The sequence below is a fragment of the Ovis aries genome, chromosome 10 (assembly GCF_016772045.2).
Source record: "Ovis aries strain OAR_USU_Benz2616 breed Rambouillet chromosome 10, ARS-UI_Ramb_v3.0, whole genome shotgun sequence".
Classification (NCBI taxonomy): Eukaryota; Metazoa; Chordata; class Mammalia; order Artiodactyla; family Bovidae; genus Ovis; species Ovis aries.
Window position 1 is genome coordinate 2,902,216 of NC_056063.1, and position 19,332 is coordinate 2,921,547.

Here is a 19,332-nt window from a genome sequence, read left to right on the forward strand (position 1 = left end):
AGCCTCTTTAATCCTCGCAATAATCTTATGGAATAGGTGCTATTATTAGTCACACATTAAAGTTGAGGAAAAAAAGAATAGGGGTCAGTAGGGTGAAGTACTTTGCCCAGTCACACCAGTTTTCTAATTGGAAAGCCAGAATTTAAATTCAAGTTGTCTAAATTCAAAACTTGTATTCACTACCATTTCACTATGCTTATGTATTGTTCTATATCTTTGAGTATGACCGGTATGTTTCTACAGTCCAACCTATTATTAATAGTGTAACCAATTCTTCTGCCCCAACTTTCAAACCTGTAAGCCTTCTAGATACTATTAATCACCTGTAGTTGGATATCTCATGATCATCTCAACATATACAAACTGAATTCTTCTCTTGGCTCAGGCGCATTGTACCATGAAGCAAAAATAATTCAGTACTTTGTGAATAATACCAACTCATATCCAATTGGCTGAATCAGAAACTTGCATATTAGCCTCAACTTCACTTTGTAATACACACATCCACAAAAACCAGGGTTTTTCTGTTCTTTGTCCTTTTTCTTTTCCTTTTTGAACACTTTTGCTCTTTATCTGGTTCCTGCAATCACTTTTTGCCTGGATTTAAGTCACGAAAGGCAGGGGAACCAGAGATCAATTTGCCAGTGTCCGTTGGATCATCAAAAAAGCAAGAGAGTTCCAGAAAACCATCTGTTTCTGCTTTATTGACTACGCCAAAGCCTTTGACTGTGGATCATAGCAAACTGTGGAAAATTCTTAAAGAGATGGGAATACCAGACCGCTTTACCTGCTTCCTGGGGAAACTGTATGCAGGTCAGGAAGCAACAGTTATAACTGGACATGGAACAACAGACTGGTTCCAAATAGGGAAAGGAGTACATCAAGGCTGTATACTGTCACCCTGCTTATTTAACTTATATGCAGAGTATATCATGCGAAATGCCAGGCTGGATGAAGCACAAGCTGGAATCAAGTTTGCCGGGAGAAATATAAAAAAACCTCAGATATGCAGATGACACCACCCTTATGGCAGAAAGTGAAGAACTAAAGAGCCTCTTAATGAAAGTGAAAGAGGAAAGGTTAAAAGCTGGCTTAAACTCAGTATTCAGGAAACCAAGATCATGGCATTCAGTCCCATTACTTCAGGGAAAACAGATAGGGAAAAATGGAAACTGTGACAGACTTTATTTTGGGGGGCTCCAAAATCACTGCAGATGGTAACTGCAGCCATGAAAATAAAGATGCTTGCTCCTTTGAAGAAAAGCTATGTCCAACCTAGACAGCATATTAAAAAGAGAGACATTACTTTGCCAACAAATGTCCGTCTAGTCAAAGCTACGGTTTTTCTAGTAGTCATGTATGGATATGAGAGTTAGACCATAAAGAGAGCTGAGCACAGAATTGATGCTTTTGAACTGTGGTGTTGGAGAAGACTCTTGAGAGTCCCTTGGATTGCAAGATCCAACCAGTCCATCCTAAAGGAGATCAGTCCTGAATATTCATCGGAAGGACTAATGCTAAAGCTGAAACTCCAATACTTTGACCACCTAATGCAAATAACTGACTCATTGGAAAAGACCCTGATGCTGGGCAAGATTGGAGGCAGGAGAAGGGGATGACAGAGATGAGATGGTTCGATGGCATCACCGACTATTGGACATGGGTTTGAGCAGCTCCGGGAGTTGGTGATGGAGAGGGATGCCTGGTGTACTGCAGTCCATGGGTTCACAAAGAGTCAGACATGACTGAACTAAAGTTACGAAAGCTACCTTCTCTTTATTTTCCTTGCTCTTTGTCTTATCTCTTCTCAGAGTGATCTTTTTAAAATAAAATTTTGACCTTGTTAGTTCTTCATTTAGAACAAGTTAATGGCTCCCTTAAAGACAAACCTCAAACTCCACAGTCTGGCGTGTTCAGTGCTTCGTGAATTGGCCCCTACCTCAGCATCATCTCTCAGCATCCTTACTGGTACCCTGCCCTCCATTCCTGCAGACATGGGAGCTCTCCCCTGTGTTTCACGTCTCCTGTACACCTGTCCTGGGCCTTCTGCAGGGCCTGCCCTCTGGTAAATGACTTCCTTAAGTCTTAGGTCTCCAGGATGCCTTCTATCAACGTTGTCTCTTCTCTCTTTGCCCTCTGCCAGAGGTCCTTCCTCGGTGAGATCTCCATTGCCTTACTCTCCATTGTGTATTAGACCTTTTGTTAGCTGTCTTCTTTCCCTTGTTATAGGAAACCACATTTAGATCAAGAAGCAGCCTCTTTGTCTTCTCTTTCTCCTTTTTGGTTTTCTCGTCCTGTTGGGAATTTTTTAGATTTTTCATACTCATCACTGTGGACTTGTAGTCTGCCTGGCTCCTCTATCCATGGGAATTTCCTAGGCAAGAAAACTGGAGTGGGTTGCTATTTCCTTCTCCAGATCTTCCTGGCCCAGGGATCAAACTTGAGTCTCCTGCATTGCAGGCAGACTTTACCATCTGAGCCACAAGGGGATCCACGATGTGATTTCTACAGATTTTTAAATGGAATACAGTATGCTTAGAGCACGGTGAATGATCCTCCCCTTCACCCTCTCAACTCCCACTTCCCAGAGGTAACCGCTTTTAATTCTTAGGTCCCTCTTTTTTTTTCTGATATTTGCCTCTTCTTTCTTTCTAGTAATATACTTAGGCCATCATTTGTCAGTTTTTCATTTTAGACGATGAGTTCCTAAGTGGCAAAAAGTTAGTTCCTTTGTGCCCTCTCCGCACTTACACTGCCCTCATCACACCCTTTCTCCTTTACCTCCGCTGTCATCACGCTGTAACTATTTCATACTTGATGGTCAGGGAAGAGCCAGTGAATGCAGGAAACACAGAAGACCTGGGTTTGATCCCTGAGATTGGAAAGATCCTCTGAAGAAGGGGATACTCCAGTATTCTTGCCTGAAGGATGCCATGGACAGAGGACCCTGGCAGGCTACAGTCCAAAGGATCGTGAAGAGTCGGACACAGCTGAGCTTGCAGACATACATACATAATAGTGCAATCATGTCAATACTCCTCACCCCTCTAGTTAGTATTCCATGATTGCTTCCTGGAGGACAGCAATATTATTTCTGGGTTTATACTAGTAATTAACAAAAATTGCTCGGTATTTGTGTATGCCTATCACTGTTCTCTTCAACTTTCTGACAGGTCTGTGAAATAAGAAAGAATATCTTTGAAAATGGCCCACCCCAGCAGCCTTGCTTTCAGTTTCTTGGCCCCTTTCTCTCCTGTGGCCTAGTTCTCTACTTTGTGATCTCCTGAACGGATCTCCTCTCTGCCTGTCCCCACACCCTCTTGAGTCTTCTTTAGAAGCATCTCATCCCTAACTCTCCCTTCTGTTTCCCTTGAAGCCAAGTAACTTTTAAAAACACAATTTTCAAATTAAGCAAGGTGATACGTTATTCAGACAAAGCACAGCCCTGACTATTGCAGTTAGTCTATTTATTTAAAAGTGTTTTCACAGCAGGAGAGAGGCTATAAATATTTTGAATATCAATTGACTTGTAGTTAAAGAAATTGAATTCTAGTCTATAATAAAAATGGCTAATTTTAATTTCTCTGGTTTGTATTACAATAATGTAAACATGAGTCTTTTAAATACTTCTTCTGAGTCTGGAAGATCCCTTAAGAAGGAAATGGCAATCCACCTCAGTATTCTTGCCTGAGATATCCCAGGGACAGAGGAGCCTAGCAGGCTATAGTCAGTGGGGTCACAAAGAGTTGGACACCACCGAACAGCTAAACAACAGCGACAAATCCTTTATTATACCTGACTTCTGTTTTTATTTTTAACTCTTGCCTTTGTATCTGCCTTTCTTCTATCAGATGTGTTGTTCCCTCCCCAGTCCCTGCCATGGCCCACTCATGTTGTTCAACAGGTTCTAATTCACTGGGAAAACTTATGTATCCGTTATAACCCTCCATACTGAGCTCACTTTTCTGCTTCTGGAGACCTGAAAACACCTCTTGTTAATTCTTGGGACCTAGATATCTTGACTGCCTAGTAATATTCTGACACATCATAGCCCTCAGTAAGCATGTGTGAAGTGAAAATCTCAAATGCATTTTCAGCATTTGGAAAAACATCTTTATTTTGTGTCTCCATCTTCAGTTCAGTTCAGTTCAGTCGCTCAGTCGTGTCTGACTCTGCGACCCCATGAATTGCAGCACGCCAGGCCTCTGTGTCCATCACCAACTCCCAGAGTTCACTCAAACTCACGTCCATTGAATCAGTGATGCCATCCAGCCATCTCATCCTCTGTCGTCCCCTTCTCCTCCTGCCCCCAGTCCCTCCCAGCATCACAGTCTTTTCCAATGAGTCAACTCTTCGCATGAGGTGGCCAAAGTACTGGAGTTTCAACATTAGCATCATTCCTTCCAAAGGACACACAAGGCTGATCTCCTTCAGAATGGACAAGTAGATTCTTAAAATAATCCAATGGGTAAGTCTCCATCTTACCCAATGGATTATTTTAAGAATCTACTTTTATATCTGATCTGAACTTCCCTTAGAAATGATGTTATTCAAAGGCATAATCAAATATGCTATAAAAGTTATTTAATTTATAATGTATCTGAAACAATGCTGAGAACATAATTGAATATTATATAGACTTCCTATAGTGTACCATGGAGTTCATTTATGAGTTTATTTCCATACATTTTTGTATCACTTAGCAATTTACCAAGTGCTTTCATTTATATGATCTCATTTGATCGTCTCCTGAACCATGGACATGTATTTTCACTATTATGCATGTCAGGAATGATTACGTAGCCAGTTGACAGCTCAGACTAGAATGCAAGTCTTCTTACTCTGATGCTATGTAATTTTCACTATAGGAGTGCGGAAAGGAAGCCAAGCAAAACTGTTAACACTGCGGAATAACTCCAGGGACAGAAGTTCCAGGTAGAGACTGATGGATGAGAGAGAATGTTTGTGGAGAATCACAGGTAGTTGCCTTTAGTGGAGGTATAGGTTGTGATGTTGGAAATCAGAGATATGATTTAAAGAGCAATTGGTGTCAGTGTCAGGACCAAGTGAACGAGTTGGGACTTTATCTTGTGGGAAGTGAGTGGTTTTGAAAATTTGTGACTAGGGGATCATAATTCTGCTTCAGTGCTGTATGGAATGAATTGAATTAGGGAGAAACTAGAAGCAGTATCATTTCAGGCAACACATACAGTATTTCAGGTGAAAAATAATTCAGTTCTGAACCACCGACATTAAGTTTAGTCAGAAAAGGAAACAGTGGATCTCTTCCTGGGATACTGGCATGTGCTGAACGGACACGTGAGGCCAGGGGAAGGAGGGAGCCAGTCAGCACTGCTGACACTGATGATGGGGGTGTGCTCCCACTCACCACCCCCCATCGCAACTTCTGTTCTTCTGTGTGGGGACTCCTTCTGGCTGACCACACCACTGCCTCATTTGCTGATTGAGTCAACATACGCTGATAAACACCTTCTTTGCTAAATGTTAAATGAAAGCCATAATCCTTGCCCGCAGTGAACTCATAGTCTCGTGGTATAAACGATCACATAAATAATATTATAGAGGATTTATTGATATATGTACCTCAAGCCATTATGACACAGAAAGGCACCCAGTTCAGCATATATAGGTCAGGAAAGGATATTTAGTTGTCTGTCTGGAAGGAGAAGAAGATAGCTTGGAGAAGAAAGCGGGAAGGATGTTCTGTGTAGATAGAACAGCATGATCAAAGGCATGAAATTGAGGACGTGAAACTGTAGGTAGGTGTTTAGTGAGCCTGACCATGTCAGCATCTGTCTCCTAAGAACAATGGCATTATCCTACCTGACCATAATATAATTATCACACTCAAATGACTAACACTGGTATAATAATTTAATACCCAACACATTATATTTTATTTTTTTAATTTAAATTGATTTTAATTAGAGGCTAATTAATTTATAGTATTGTATTGGTTTTGCCATACATCAACATGCATCCGCCACGGGTGTACATGTGTTCCCCATCCTGAACCGCCCTCCCTCCTCCCTTCCCATACCACCCCTCTGGGTCATCCCAGTGCAACAGCCCCAAGCATCCTGTGTCCTGCATCGAACCTAGACTGGCGATTCATTTCTTATATGCTATTATACACGTTTCAATGCCATTCTCCCAAATCATCCCACCCTCTCCCTCTCCCACAGAGTCCAAAAGACTGTTCTATACAACTGTGTCTGTTTTGTTGTCTCGCTTACAGGGTTATCGTTAGCATCTTTCTAAATACCATATATATGCATTAGTGTACTGTATTGGTGGTTTTCTCCCTGGCTTACTTCGCTCTGTATAATAGGCTCCAGTTTCATCCACCTCATTAGAACTGATTCAAATGTATTCTTTTTCATGGGTTATCCCAGTAATGTCGTCTGTGGTTTTTTGCAGCGTAAGAGCTAATCAGAAGTTGTGTGCTGCATTTAGTTGTCCTGTCTCTTTAATCTCCTCTAACATAAAGTGCTGTTTTCCTAACCTTTTCTTCTCTTTTCTTCTTTCTTGGTCAATATTGGTGACTTGTTAAGAACCTAGACTAGTTGTTTCACAAAATATTGTTTCCTTACATTTAGATTCAGATTAGAATATTTCTGCACAGGTTATATTGTGTCCATTTCAGTGCATGTCCTCAGGAGACAGTTGTTGTCCATGTTCCCCACTACTGATGACGTCAAATTTGATTATTTGGATAAGGTGTTATCTGTGAGATTTCTCCATGCCGTGTTGCTGCAAACCTCACATACAATATTTTTTGTAGCCATTGATGATTTCTGCCTAATTAATTCTTACTGTGTGAGTTGTAATATGATGAATTTTCTTTTTTCAATACAGCTTTTTCTTCCCCTTTTTAAATAAAATTTAAAATGTTTAGTGTCAGTCTGGATTCATGATTCTTTTTTTCCAGTGTATAATAATGCATTCTCATCATGACCTATGCAGTGTTCAGACTGTCCTAAATTTGGCTAAGGCTAGTCTTCCTTCCCTGTTAGCGAAGGCTTCCCTGTTAGCTCAGATGGTAAAGAATCTGCCTGCGGTACAGAAGACCTGGGTTTGATCCCTGGGTTGGGAAGATCTACTGGAGAAGGGAATGGCAGCCCACTCCAGTATTCTTGCCTGGAGAATTCCATGGACAGACCATGAAGTCGTGAAGAGCTGGACACAACTGAGCGACTCACGTTTTCACATTCACTTCCATTCTTCAGTCTGCCCCCCCCCCCCCCCGCCCCCATCTGTCTTTGAGCGCTTTCTTATTTTCTGGCACAAACATTTTCCGTATGCTTTCCTGACTCATTTCTTTCTTCCTTCTACTCAGCCCTAGAATCAGCTGTTTTTCTAAGTATTCCAGTTCCTACTAGTAAGTAATAGTATTTAGAAGCTAAGATTTGAGGGCCAGGTGTTCTCATTGCTCCTATGGTGCCATTACTTCTCGGCTCTTGGGGACCACAAAGCTAGAAAAAGTACTTTTCTCAAAGCTTGAGCTTCTCTGCTACCAGCATTTCTCTAATCCAGCACTTCGTGGTGGTTCTTCTCCTCCCACTCACTATCTGCATTTCCCAGCAAGCGTTCCATGTTCTGCATCAACATGGCTACCTATCTGCTCAGGCTCATAGTGCTCGTGTGATCGCTTCACAGTCACTTCATCAATACTGCTGTCAACAGCAAACTTACTATGGAAAGTTCAAGGTTTCCTTTTACTAATGAGATATAGTCACAACTAATATCACACTGATGATAATATCACACTAATGAGATATATATTTAGCTTTACCTGCAGTTCTTTTTAGGAAAAATGTACTTGAGTTTGAGTGTAAATTTCCAAGATTGCTAGATACTAATTAAAATATCTGAAATATTTAATGTATTTTAATTAAAATAGCCATCAAGCCACTTTAGAACTAAATTTACATGTAAGTTAACAACCTCCAAACACTGTATCGCTCACCCACCTTTTTTCACGTTACACCTATGAGGTTCAGTACTTTTCTAAAAATGAAACAGAACCAGATTGCAAATGGCCGATACATATTTATATATCTGTTCATAAACCATAAGTGAGTATGTTATTTGTACTCTACTGCATTCACTTGTCATATGTTCCCTAGAATAGGATCGCATTTCCAAAAAGGAAAAAATCCAGAGGAAAATAGTTATGTAGTATTTTAGACATGACTGTATACCAGTCACACAACTTCATAGAGAAGGCCTGAAAATAACTACTCTCTCAGGGACCAAGAAAAAAATCTTTGGCATTTCCATAGATTTAGTTTGAAGCAGTAGTTTCTTTGAACCTTTTTTTTTTTTTTAACAGCTTCCTTTAAAAAACATTTAGCATGGGCATATAACTATAGATTATTACAAAATAACTGAATACAGAGAGCTCGCTCTATATCCAGAATCTCATCAATTATATGTAGAATGTCAGTTTAAACTAATCATAATGTGTTTCTATCCTTCAGATTTCCGAGCCTCTTTTGGTTTATCTTTCATTAAAAAGGCAAACTTTTTATACTTTCTGTAAAAGTTGGCGTTGATTGTTCTGTGTCACTGAAAGTTTGGGGACAATTATCCTCTGATATGAAGAATCAGCTGTTGGGAGCATGTTCACAGAAGTTGGCCTGGAAATACAATTTTGTACAATAAATTTAGACAGCAGAATCTCTATAACAACAGAAACATTGTCCCACAGCTGGTCGATTTTAGAATAGGAGCTCTGATGCCTTGAAAATAACCCATTTCTACAAGGGAAATGTGATTTATGATAACCCGAGACACAGTTATGACTAGACCCACATTCCATTTAAAGTTATTGTGCCACCAGACTATAAAATCAGTGCTCTAAAGTGAATCAGTGGAATTTGGTTCTCTTTAGTGGACAGTGGCAGAGGCACTAATGAGACAGATTACATTAAAAGACATTTGATTTTTGGGGGAGTTAAAGTCCTTTCACATTTTGAAATTGCTGTCTTAGTCCTGGCATCTGATCTTCTTCCCCCTACCATACCATCACCAGTTCCTGCGCATGCTTTGACATTGCTATGGTAACCCAGAGGGATGATGGAATTCCCGGCTTCTCTTTTCACAGAGGGTGATGAGACAGGAGTGATGGATAGTCTGCTGGAGGCCTTGCAGTCGGGGGCTGCCTTCCGCGACCGAAGGAAAAGGACACCGAAGCCAAAAGGTGAACATTATGCTTCTTTCATGTTACTTTCTAGGGAACTGTAACAAAGAACAACACTCTCCTTTTTTATAATTCTTTTAAAGTCGTGTGTCAAGAATGTAGTGCTGTGGGCAACAACTCTTCAGGAGTTTTATAAGTTCGCTTAATCCTTCCTTTGCAATGACAAGTGTCAGAGAGAGAGGCGTTCCAGTTGGCCAGTGTCACTAGCATATTAACAAATCAATGTGCTGAACCTGGGAAAGCCTGATTAGTGTGACAGGTCTCATCTAAGGGGCCATATGTACCTTATCCCAGTGGAGTTCACAGTAGCATAATTAAATGAGAAGTAAAAGTCATAACATTATTGCTTCAAGTATATCAGGGTATTGAAGCACTGCTTCACTTCCAGAAATGCTTAACCTTGGAAAAATGTCTAATATTGTTATACTTCCTGAAGTAAACAGAGCTCTATATTAAGTTTCTTTTATATATATGTATTTTTAACAGATATTCGGCAGAGTCTCAGTCCAGCATCTCAGAGGCCTATTCTGAAAGTTTGTAACCATGGTAATAAACCATATTCATAAATTGCACATTCTTCTTATCTACTTTTATGCTGTTGATCTGTGATTTTAGTAGGCTGCTGTTATGTTCTTGAGTTTCAGTGTGACTAAAATAGTAAAAATGTGTGGATGTACATATTTGCAATGAGATTGTACACTCCTGTTTTTCCATCCCTCCATTAGTGCCTTGAGGTAGTGTCAAAGATTCTCCTTTCAGGTCTCAGGTACATATTTTGCTTTTATTATTATTATTTGAGGTTACCTCAGACATTTATAATCATTGTTGTCCAATGTCTCCTTTCAAAAACATTGTTTCCTCCTAATCCTGTTTTGAGCAGTGTATTTGCTGTACATTAAGATACAGTTTGAAATATTGAATTGTTACCTTTTTTACTCTACAACATTTGCCAGTACACTGTGAAACGCTGTGACTAACTCTGTGGCCAAATCTTTAACACAGATGAGCTTCATGTGGTATTACTGTGGAAGGATGTGCTAAGAAAGGTGAGCTGCCTTCGTCTCCGATGTTTATCTGAGACTGGCTCCTTTCATACTTCCCCAGCTGGCTCCTGAACCCCCGGCTCATGGAGCCCTCTTTCTGTCTTCAAGACGCAATTTTGTGTGTATTGGGCTTTGTTTACTTTGGTTTCCTTTCTCTCACTGTTGTGTATTATGGTTTCTGCTTCCCTTTCCTAGTCAAAATCAAGTTCATCCATCCTGATTGACATTTATCCAGTGAGGTGTTAACAGAGTCTACTAGATTTATAAATGAAAAGATACTTGACAGACTTTATTTGAGTTGTTTTGCATACAGATGAGTTAACATTCTAGAAGTATTAATGTGTGACTGAATAGAGAAACTTATGTCAGATTTCTAGAATAACCTAAACAGAATATGAGGTAAATAGAAAGGGCATGAATGTAATGATCTTTTAAGAGCTGTGTAGATGCTTACTGATCAAGATGAAGTGTGCGTAACAGATGTTCAGTAAATGAAAGAAAAGGTAGAAAAATGCACACCAAAATTTCAAATAGACCTTTTGACTTTTTTCAACAGTTTGTTTTTATTGTTTTGCTTTCATCTATTCTAGAAATAGGAAGAAAAAATTGTACTAAGAAAAATTCACTGTGGATAATTAATTCCTAGCTTTGGGTAATTATTTACTAAATATTGGCAAAAAGTGTAGAGGGTAGAGAAACTCAGAGAGGCTGAGAACTTTAAGAGTACAGAGCTAGTTAGTGACACAACTGTAACATTAGTGTTGATTCCCACCTTGTTTCTTATTTAATTGCATATGTGTACTTAGATTTTTAAATTACTATTATTAATGCAGTATGTCAAGTAACTAAGCCCCCATTGTAAGTCATACCCAGTCATGGTATGATATGATTATAATGGCATACAGATACCCTTGCTGTGATTAAGTATTCTGGCTGCTATGAAGGGGAAAACTTTTTAAGATAAATTTGTATACTGGCCTTGAGAAGAACAGTTCTTTTGTGACTATAATGTTAGTAACGTGTCCAGGCTGCAACGGTTCGTCTATAATTATGAACTGTGATATTTTTGGTCCAGAAGAAAAAAGCAGGTAAGCATTGCACTTCTATTTCTATCAAGGCTGATATACTATCCTAAGTCTAAGGTTTTGTGATAATTAAGCAAGTAAATTATATAGCAATTCAAAGGAGATATATCTTAAAGATCAAATTCTCTGTTCCAATATAAATGTAATGGTTTAAGGTATTTTAAAAGCTTGTTTTCATTGATATTTATGTTTTCCCTTTATGTTTCTCACCAAGTAAAAAAAAAATTCAAATGACCAGACTGACTTTTAAAGAGACATGTGTAATGGCAGATTTATTAGACTAGACCTTGAAAAATGCAGAATTTGGTTAAGAACATTGCAACAAGGATCATAAGTGTTTTTTGGAAAGATAACATTTTAGAATTCATTTTTAAGTCTGTGTTGAAAAATTACTTTATTTTCACTAAAAATATTAACCTTACAACTGAACTATGTGATTGAAATGTAATGTAAACCCCTTTTGATTTTTGATTTACTTTCATGTACTTGGAGAAGGAAATGGCAACCCACTCAGTATTCTTGCCTCGAAAATCCCATGGACAGAGGAGCTTGGCAGGCTATAGTCCACAGGGGTTGCAAAGAGTTGGACAAGACTGAAGCAACTTCACTTCATGCACTTAAAACTAACAACTGACATTTGTATTTTCTAAAAATATACAGTAGTTGATATCTTATTTTTCAGAGATCTATGAGATTTTCTACAATATTTTAAATTTGTTTGCATCGTAATTGTAATAATAGTATTAATAGGCTAATTTTTACTACATTACTTTGCTTATTGAGTTATTTGAATTAGAAGCCAGGCAGTATGTAGAAATGCTTTATATATATCCTTTTTAACATTCTTAATAATCCTATCAGATAGTCATTGTTTTTATCTCTGTTTTCTAGTAAAACATAACCAAAGATTGAACAGGTCTCATAGTTTGCCTCTGGTCCTGTGGCCAAGTTTCAGACACAGGTCTGCCTGACTTCCAAGTCCAGCTTCTTCATCTCTGTGCTATGTCGTGTCTGAACACAGCAGCTTGAATCGCTTTTTTTTCCTCTTCTCATCATCCTGATGAGCCACGTGTGTCCCTGTTCTTTCTCTTGTGACATAAGTTCATGCTGTTGAGATACACTCTCACACGCACTCAGGCGTTTGCTGGCCTCTGGTCTGTCTCCTCCCTCGTTCCCAGGTAGAACCACTAGATAGCACTCTTTTATCTGAGTCTTGGATCTCAAGAATAAACCACCTTCTGGAATTAGGACCATCGTTTATTTCTTTTAATAAACTCTGTATTAAAATATCTATATTAATTTAATAAACTTATACTGTTAGATCATGAAAATTTTAGATTATAAATATAGACTTTGTGTGTGTGTGTGTGTAGACTAGAAAGAGGGGGATTCATCTTTTTATTTCAGAATGAGAAAATCCTGATAATGTATCCTTTGAGACCTTGGAGCTAAAGTTTCATAGGATCTATTTTGGCAAAAGATGACCTGAAGCACTCTAACTCCTATAAACCTCACAAACAGAGAAATGGTACACACTGAATAATCCAGCCCTTGTGCTGTGCTAAACCTCTACTCAGAATATTTTGGTTAAAACCTTTAACTGTTTTATCTTTTTCTTTGTCTGTTAAGACCTAGTAAGAAATTGTGTGTGGTACTTTTGTTTGTTAAGCCTTCACTTACTCAGTTGTTCGGCAAAATGTATTAAGCATTGCTGGACAGTTTAGATGCAGAGATGCCGTCTAAGAATCCACCATCCAGTCAGGAGACAGCTGAGTCACAGTTCTCGTGTGTCTGGTTAATGCCAAGATAGCAGTAATGCACAGAGCGTTTGGAATACCATAAAGACCAATGCAGACTTTATGAGACAGTTCAGATTTGGCCTCTAGAGGGACCTGAAATCAAAGTTGAGTTTTGAAGGATAAACAGAAATGAGGCAAAACCCTGATGGCAGGAGTGAGGGAAAAAGCAGAAGCAGCATGTGTGCGCCCTCCCAGCCCGAGCCCTGAAAGGCTGTGCGCCCTGCAGTGCTCCTGCCTCCCTTCGCCGACTCTCCTCCCCTCGCTGTGTCCACTAGTCTGCGCTCCCGCCCCACAAGTAGGCTCACTGGCCCCATTCTTCTAGATTCCATATACATGTGCTAATAGACAGCATTTGTTCTCTCTTTCTGACTGTCTTCACTCTATGTAACAGGCTCCAGGTTCAACCCATGGACAGAGCAGTCTGGCAGTCTACAGTCCATGGGGTCACAAAGAGTCAGACCTAGCTGAGCACACACAGGTCCATCCACCTCACTGGAGCAGACTCAAATTCATTCCCTTTTATGGCTGACTAATATTCCATTACCATATGTAGAATAGATAGCTAACTGGAAGTCACTGCATAACACAGCAGGCTCAAGCTAGCAGGGTGGAATGGGTGGGGGATAGAAGGAGTTGGAAGAGGGAGTGGACATGTGTGCTTAGGGCCAGTTCACATTGTTACATGGTAGAAACCAATACAACACTATAAAGCAATTATCCTCCAATTAAAAATAAACTGAAAAAAAAAAACCCAAAAACTATTTGCTCTTATTAGTACCTGTATGCTCTTGCTAGCACCCCACTTTTTCCCATTTTGCACCATGCATTTCCCTTAAAGAGTTCTTATTCAGTGTCTGCCTCATCACTCCTCAGTCCCTCTGTGCAGAAAAGGAGGGTCTCTGCCTTGTTAACTGAACTTGTTAACCCCAGTTCTTCTCTGGGTTCATGCCTGACACATGGATGTTTTTAGTAAGAATGTGTTGAATGAATATAGACATGTCTATGCTTAGACTTGAATAGAACAATTAATGTACATTGAGCAAAATCACATCTGTGGTTGTTACCCAAATATGTAGGCCTTAGTATGTCATTTGCTAAAGCACCAGCTGTGACCAGGTAACTCCTTCTCATCTTCTCCCTAGAATATTATCTGTCATCAGAAGGAGATATTTGATCATCATAGGTTTGAAGATTATTTCATCAGATGTGAAGGGTGAGGTTCAATCTTGATTAGATTATTCACTCCTTAGCAGTGTGGAGTAACTTATTAAATTGATTTCTTTCCCTTGCTTAATCAAGCAAAGTTTAACAACAGTAAATAAATGAAAGCATCTACTAATAAGTACAGGGCATTGTCTCATTTCTTTACTCAACACAGTGCATTTGAAACCTAAAGATTTTCTATAGTTGATAGAAAATAGTAACTCAAAATAATCAAAATATTTATTAATGCATTTTAATAAAATCATACCATATTTAGGTATTAGTGAATAAACTGACCTGGTTGGAAATAAAAGCTTAGATAGGGAAGAAGTGTATTGAGAGTCTGATGCCAGGCCAAGAACTTGGACTCTTGAGGCTTCTGAGCAGGAAAATGACAAGTCTGAGCAATTTGTATGACGCATGTTAGAAGAAAGAATGGAAAGGACCTAGTAGCCACTTTGAAATTTCCATAGATTGGCTTCAAGAAATGGGGAGAGTCAGAGAGGTTATCAGGGTGTGAGGAGAGAAGCCAGGTCTAGAGCTCTGTGTTGAGATCATCACAGAGGAGCGCATAAGCAGATGAGTTATCTGCGGGAAATCCTCTAGCCTAGAGAAGACAAGGACTGAGCCTTAGGGATGGACACAGGCAGTGATGGAAGCAGATAACGAATGAAAAGGAAGGTCGCGTGATAGAGGAACCTTCATTGTAGGTTGAAAGAAGACTTTCAAGGATGCGGTTTACCCCATTTTTTTTCTTTAGTCGTTTCTGTGGTATTACAACTGAGGGACCAGTGTTTTTCAGGGTACAGTAATTTCTAACTCTCTTCAGGGACTTCTTTTCCTCTGTAGACTCTAAAACGTTTGTGACAAAGGTTTCACAAACAGGAATTGTTCAACCACGTCTTATGGAGCATCTGCTAGCAGTTTGATTGCATCTCATTAGATGGTTCTCTTTTCATTAAGTGGTACTGTGGAATTTTTTTTTTCAGTTAAATGGATATAGAATAATCAGAAAGAATTCTATAAACTATATGCAATTAAAATCCCTAATGATAAAACTATTTAACTGTGACAAAATAAGATAAAACATAATCAAAATTTTAGGCAAACAAGTATTACACATTTTTAGTGAACATCCATAACCTAAACAAAATCTTGCTATATTATCTTTACACTAAATCAATTCTTAATAGCCTTAATTTGGATTTGATTATCTATTTTACTCTTCCACTTATATATGGAGCTTTGAGAGATTTTTATAGAAATAAGATTGTATTGCCTCCAGGCACAGCTGCTCTGCCACTCTAAGATTGGAAGTCAGAATTAAATGTGAAGCTAGTCAGATATCTTTGAATTAGCATATTTCTCACAAAATAACTCTACAGGTTTGTTGTCAATGTATTAAATCTTCACACACAACCATCCCCCCTCCCTACTGCACTCAGCCTTCAGTCCCTTTATTTCTTGACCTACCTTTTCCATGAGCAGCAAGAATTTGTCTTAAGGCAGAATTATGAAATTTGTAAGATTTTCAGTGGTGTCTACTGAGCACAAGCTGCCTTCAGGCTTTTCTGAAAACAGGGAGGACAATACCCAACCAGTCTCTGTCTAGAAAACCTTATCTATCAAAGTAGAATATAGGCTACCATTTTCATTAAACAAAATAATAATAATATCCTATTTTAAAGTAGAAAAGCATAATGAATAATATGGCTTATTTTCTTGAGATTATTTTTTGTTCTCTTTCTGATGAATGTGTGCCTGTCTAAGGATGGGAACTATTAAAATACTGGTTGTTTTTGACACCCTTACACTTGGGCTTTCAAGCGGAATTAAATACTACCTGTAACTGTCAAAAGACTTAAATATTTTTAAGGAGACTTTTCTAGGCCAGGAATGTAAAACAGTTTGGGTGATTTTACATTTTAAAAGGACATTTAAGTAAGAAATAACAAATGCCTTTCATTTAATGAGCATTCACAGTTCTTTGCTGAAGGCTGAGACTAAATTGAGTGAAAAGGAGATAAAGAACCATTATATGAAGAAAGGGCTATCCTTGACTTCCCTGAAATAGTTGTTATGATTAATATGTCTCTGTTTGTGTTACTCAATGCACTGTAATTGTTACTTTTAAATGTTTTTGGTCCATTCTAAATCTATCCTTTTCTTAAAGCATAGGGTCAGAATCTGGATTTATAAGGAGTCAGTAGATGGACTTTAGAAACTCCTTGAACTCTATTTTTGTTCTAGATTTTGTGCTGGGGCTTTTTTCCGCCCCACCCCCTGCTAAAAGGATCTGTTGGTTTTATCAAATTCCCCAAAGAATAAAAAATAATTTTTTTCTTGTTTGATTATTGGTTTGTTACAAATTTTCTGTTTCTACACATTATATTTTTATACATATATGCAAGATGCATTTTCCACATTTGTGACTGCATCGGTAAGAGTCTCATGACGTTTACTGTAATTTTTTTGTCATTTGAAAACTAATCTTTAATAGACAGTCACAAATGTGGGGAACATATCAAATGGTTGATGAGTCTGTAATTCTAGTGACAAATAAGCTGTTTAGGATAAGCAGTTAAGGTCCACTGAACCAGTGCCACTGTGGAGGTTTACTCAGGATGCAGGGAGCGGACAACATCACATGTATCCAGGACGGTCATTAGTCGTGCTGGACCTCCTGGGCAGGAAGATATGCAAGACTTGCTAGACTCTGCAGCTGAGACGGAACATTCTCTGAAGGGCCAAGAGACAGAGCGGTAAGCAAAGCCACAGGCCTGAGAACGGCCAGGTCCGTCAAGGACGGAGGCCCACTGGGCACAGAGCGGACCCAAGGGCACAGACAACACCGTTCACCTCTGACAGAATGTTTGTGGTAGAACAGTAGAAACTGGAGCAGACAGTGCTGAGTGCAGGCGTCATGGGGGCTGTCCCTTCTAAAAGCCTGGGTAGGAAAGAATGAAACAGAAGGGAAATAGCTGGAACTAAAACAGGTTGTAGTTCAATGAGAGGGTCGTGACTCTTTGTCTTTTGTGTGGCATTGGCTTCAGCGTCCATTCTGAAGGGAAGGCATTCTGGTGGGGAAAGATGCGTGTTTGCTGGGGCGGTAGTGAGCGTGAGGTTCCTGGGGTGGGATGCAAGCAGAGGGTTGAGCACCTGGATGGTGAAAAGGAAGGGTATGTGGAGAGAAGTAGACACGAATATTGATTCAGGAGCTTGGGGGTCCCACCTAATGACATCCTTTTTCTCTGAGAACTAGAATGCAAGGGCTTCTCCTGCAAGTGGCAGGCTGTGTGGGGAAGGGGGGACAAGGGCAGCAGAGAACGGCACGTCTCCTAGATGGATTGTGAAACGTTACTGCTTGGGGAGATGCAGGAAAATGTTTGCATCATTGGTCCAGCTGAAAAGAGAGAATATTACTTGTGTATAAGTAACTGTCTGTAAAACCTGAGGGAAAGAAAAGTAGCCCAGGTGCTCCCCAGGTCCCATGACAAAGGGCAGTTGGTTCTCCAGTTTCCTGAAAACTCTAAAGTTGATCTCCAAGTGTAACCATAGGGATCAGTTTGGCAGTGGGCCAGCTGAGTGAGCTTCAGAGCACTAGCCAGGGAGAGTCATCCCGGTTTTGAGAGGATAAGGTGTTCCATGTAGTAGTTACAACAGTGTAGCAGTTAACTGATTAAGTTGAGGAAACTCTGTACCACATATGTTTCAGCATGGTTTGGGTGTCCTGTTACCGTGTGAGGAAGGCATTCTGTCAGGGATGGCAGTGACCTCATGCTGCTGGTTTTCCTCCAGGCAGGTGCCAGCTACATCATGTGTCTGAGGTCTTTTCCTACTAAACAGCACTTGGTGCTTAACTTCACTGTTTCTAAGGGACTACTAGATTTGTTTTTTTATTTTATTTTACTTGCACTCATTAAAAATAAAGGTCAGTTTGGAGTAGTCACAGATAGAAACCACTTTCCAAGTGTTGTCAGTATCAGAAATAAACGTTTTGCCATATGCCTGTCAGGCATAGTAGTTACTTAAAGCAATAGCTGTTTGTACTCACTGACTGTCTGTAAAAGTAGTCATATTTTTAAATCCTGTTTCTAAAAGCCTTGGGTGATCTGGCCGAACAGTCTGACCTTGAAAACAGCGTGGAATCAGGCATGGCTTCAGGGGCAGTTAGGCCTTGCTGTGACTTCTTGATCTAACGAAAGGAGACCCTAGAAGCTTATTTAGCCTTTGGATTTACTTTTCCTCAGCTGTAAAAAAAAAAAAAAAGAAATTACACTATGTGCTTCTTAGACTGTTTAGAACATTAAGTGAAAACATGTGAAAGGACTCTACTAAAATACCTGTGTGGCATGCTAAGTTGCTTCAGTCATGTCCAACTTTTTCCAACCCCATGGACTGCAGCCCGCCAGGCTCCTCCGTCCATGGGATTCTCTAGGCAAGAATGCTGGAGTGGGTTGCCATGCCCTTCTCCAGGGGATCTTCCTGACTGGGATCGAAACCTCACCTCTTTCATCTCCTGCGTTGGCAGGCAAGTTTCTTTCTTTACCACTATTGCCACCTGGGAAGCCAAAGTACCTATAATTGAGTAGATATTCCATAAGTTCAGTATTTGTTAGTTCCTCTGCAAGTTTTCTCCTTTTCTGCCTACCCTGAAGGATGCATTTGTCCGTAGAAAGTTACTATAAATTCCTGTGCAAAGTGGTAGTAGTATGCAGAATGGGTGTACTAATTAGAGAGACTGAAATTAATTCTTTCACATATGATAGTTCCTGTACTGTACTTAAGATGTTATTAATTGGTATGAACTAGTTTCGAAGAGAAAAAGAAAAAAGAAAGTCTATAGAGACTTTGGTTTTAAAATAATAAAGGTGTTTTTACCTCCTTTTCCCCTTGTGTGTTAACCGCAAAGCCACAAGGAGGAAAAGCAGCAAAAACCAACATCAAATTGTGTGAAGTCAAGACATGGTCAGCCT

The 19,332-nt window shown here is 39.5% G+C and overlaps 1 protein-coding gene across 4 annotated transcripts in view; it reads left to right on the forward strand.

The window, feature by feature from the left end:
- The window catches only part of DIAPH3 (diaphanous related formin 3), a 571,588-nt gene that overhangs the window by 412,310 nt on the left and 139,946 nt on the right, over positions 1 to 19,332 (forward strand). For all 4 annotated transcript variants that reach the window (XM_060394025.1, XM_060394029.1, XM_060394026.1 and 1 more), the window contains 2 exons: positions 9,131 to 9,226; positions 9,713 to 9,772. In XM_060394025.1, the coding sequence (XP_060250008.1) occupies positions 9,131 to 9,226; positions 9,713 to 9,772 (156 nt within the window). The remainder of the gene's footprint in view (positions 1 to 9,130; positions 9,227 to 9,712; positions 9,773 to 19,332) is intronic.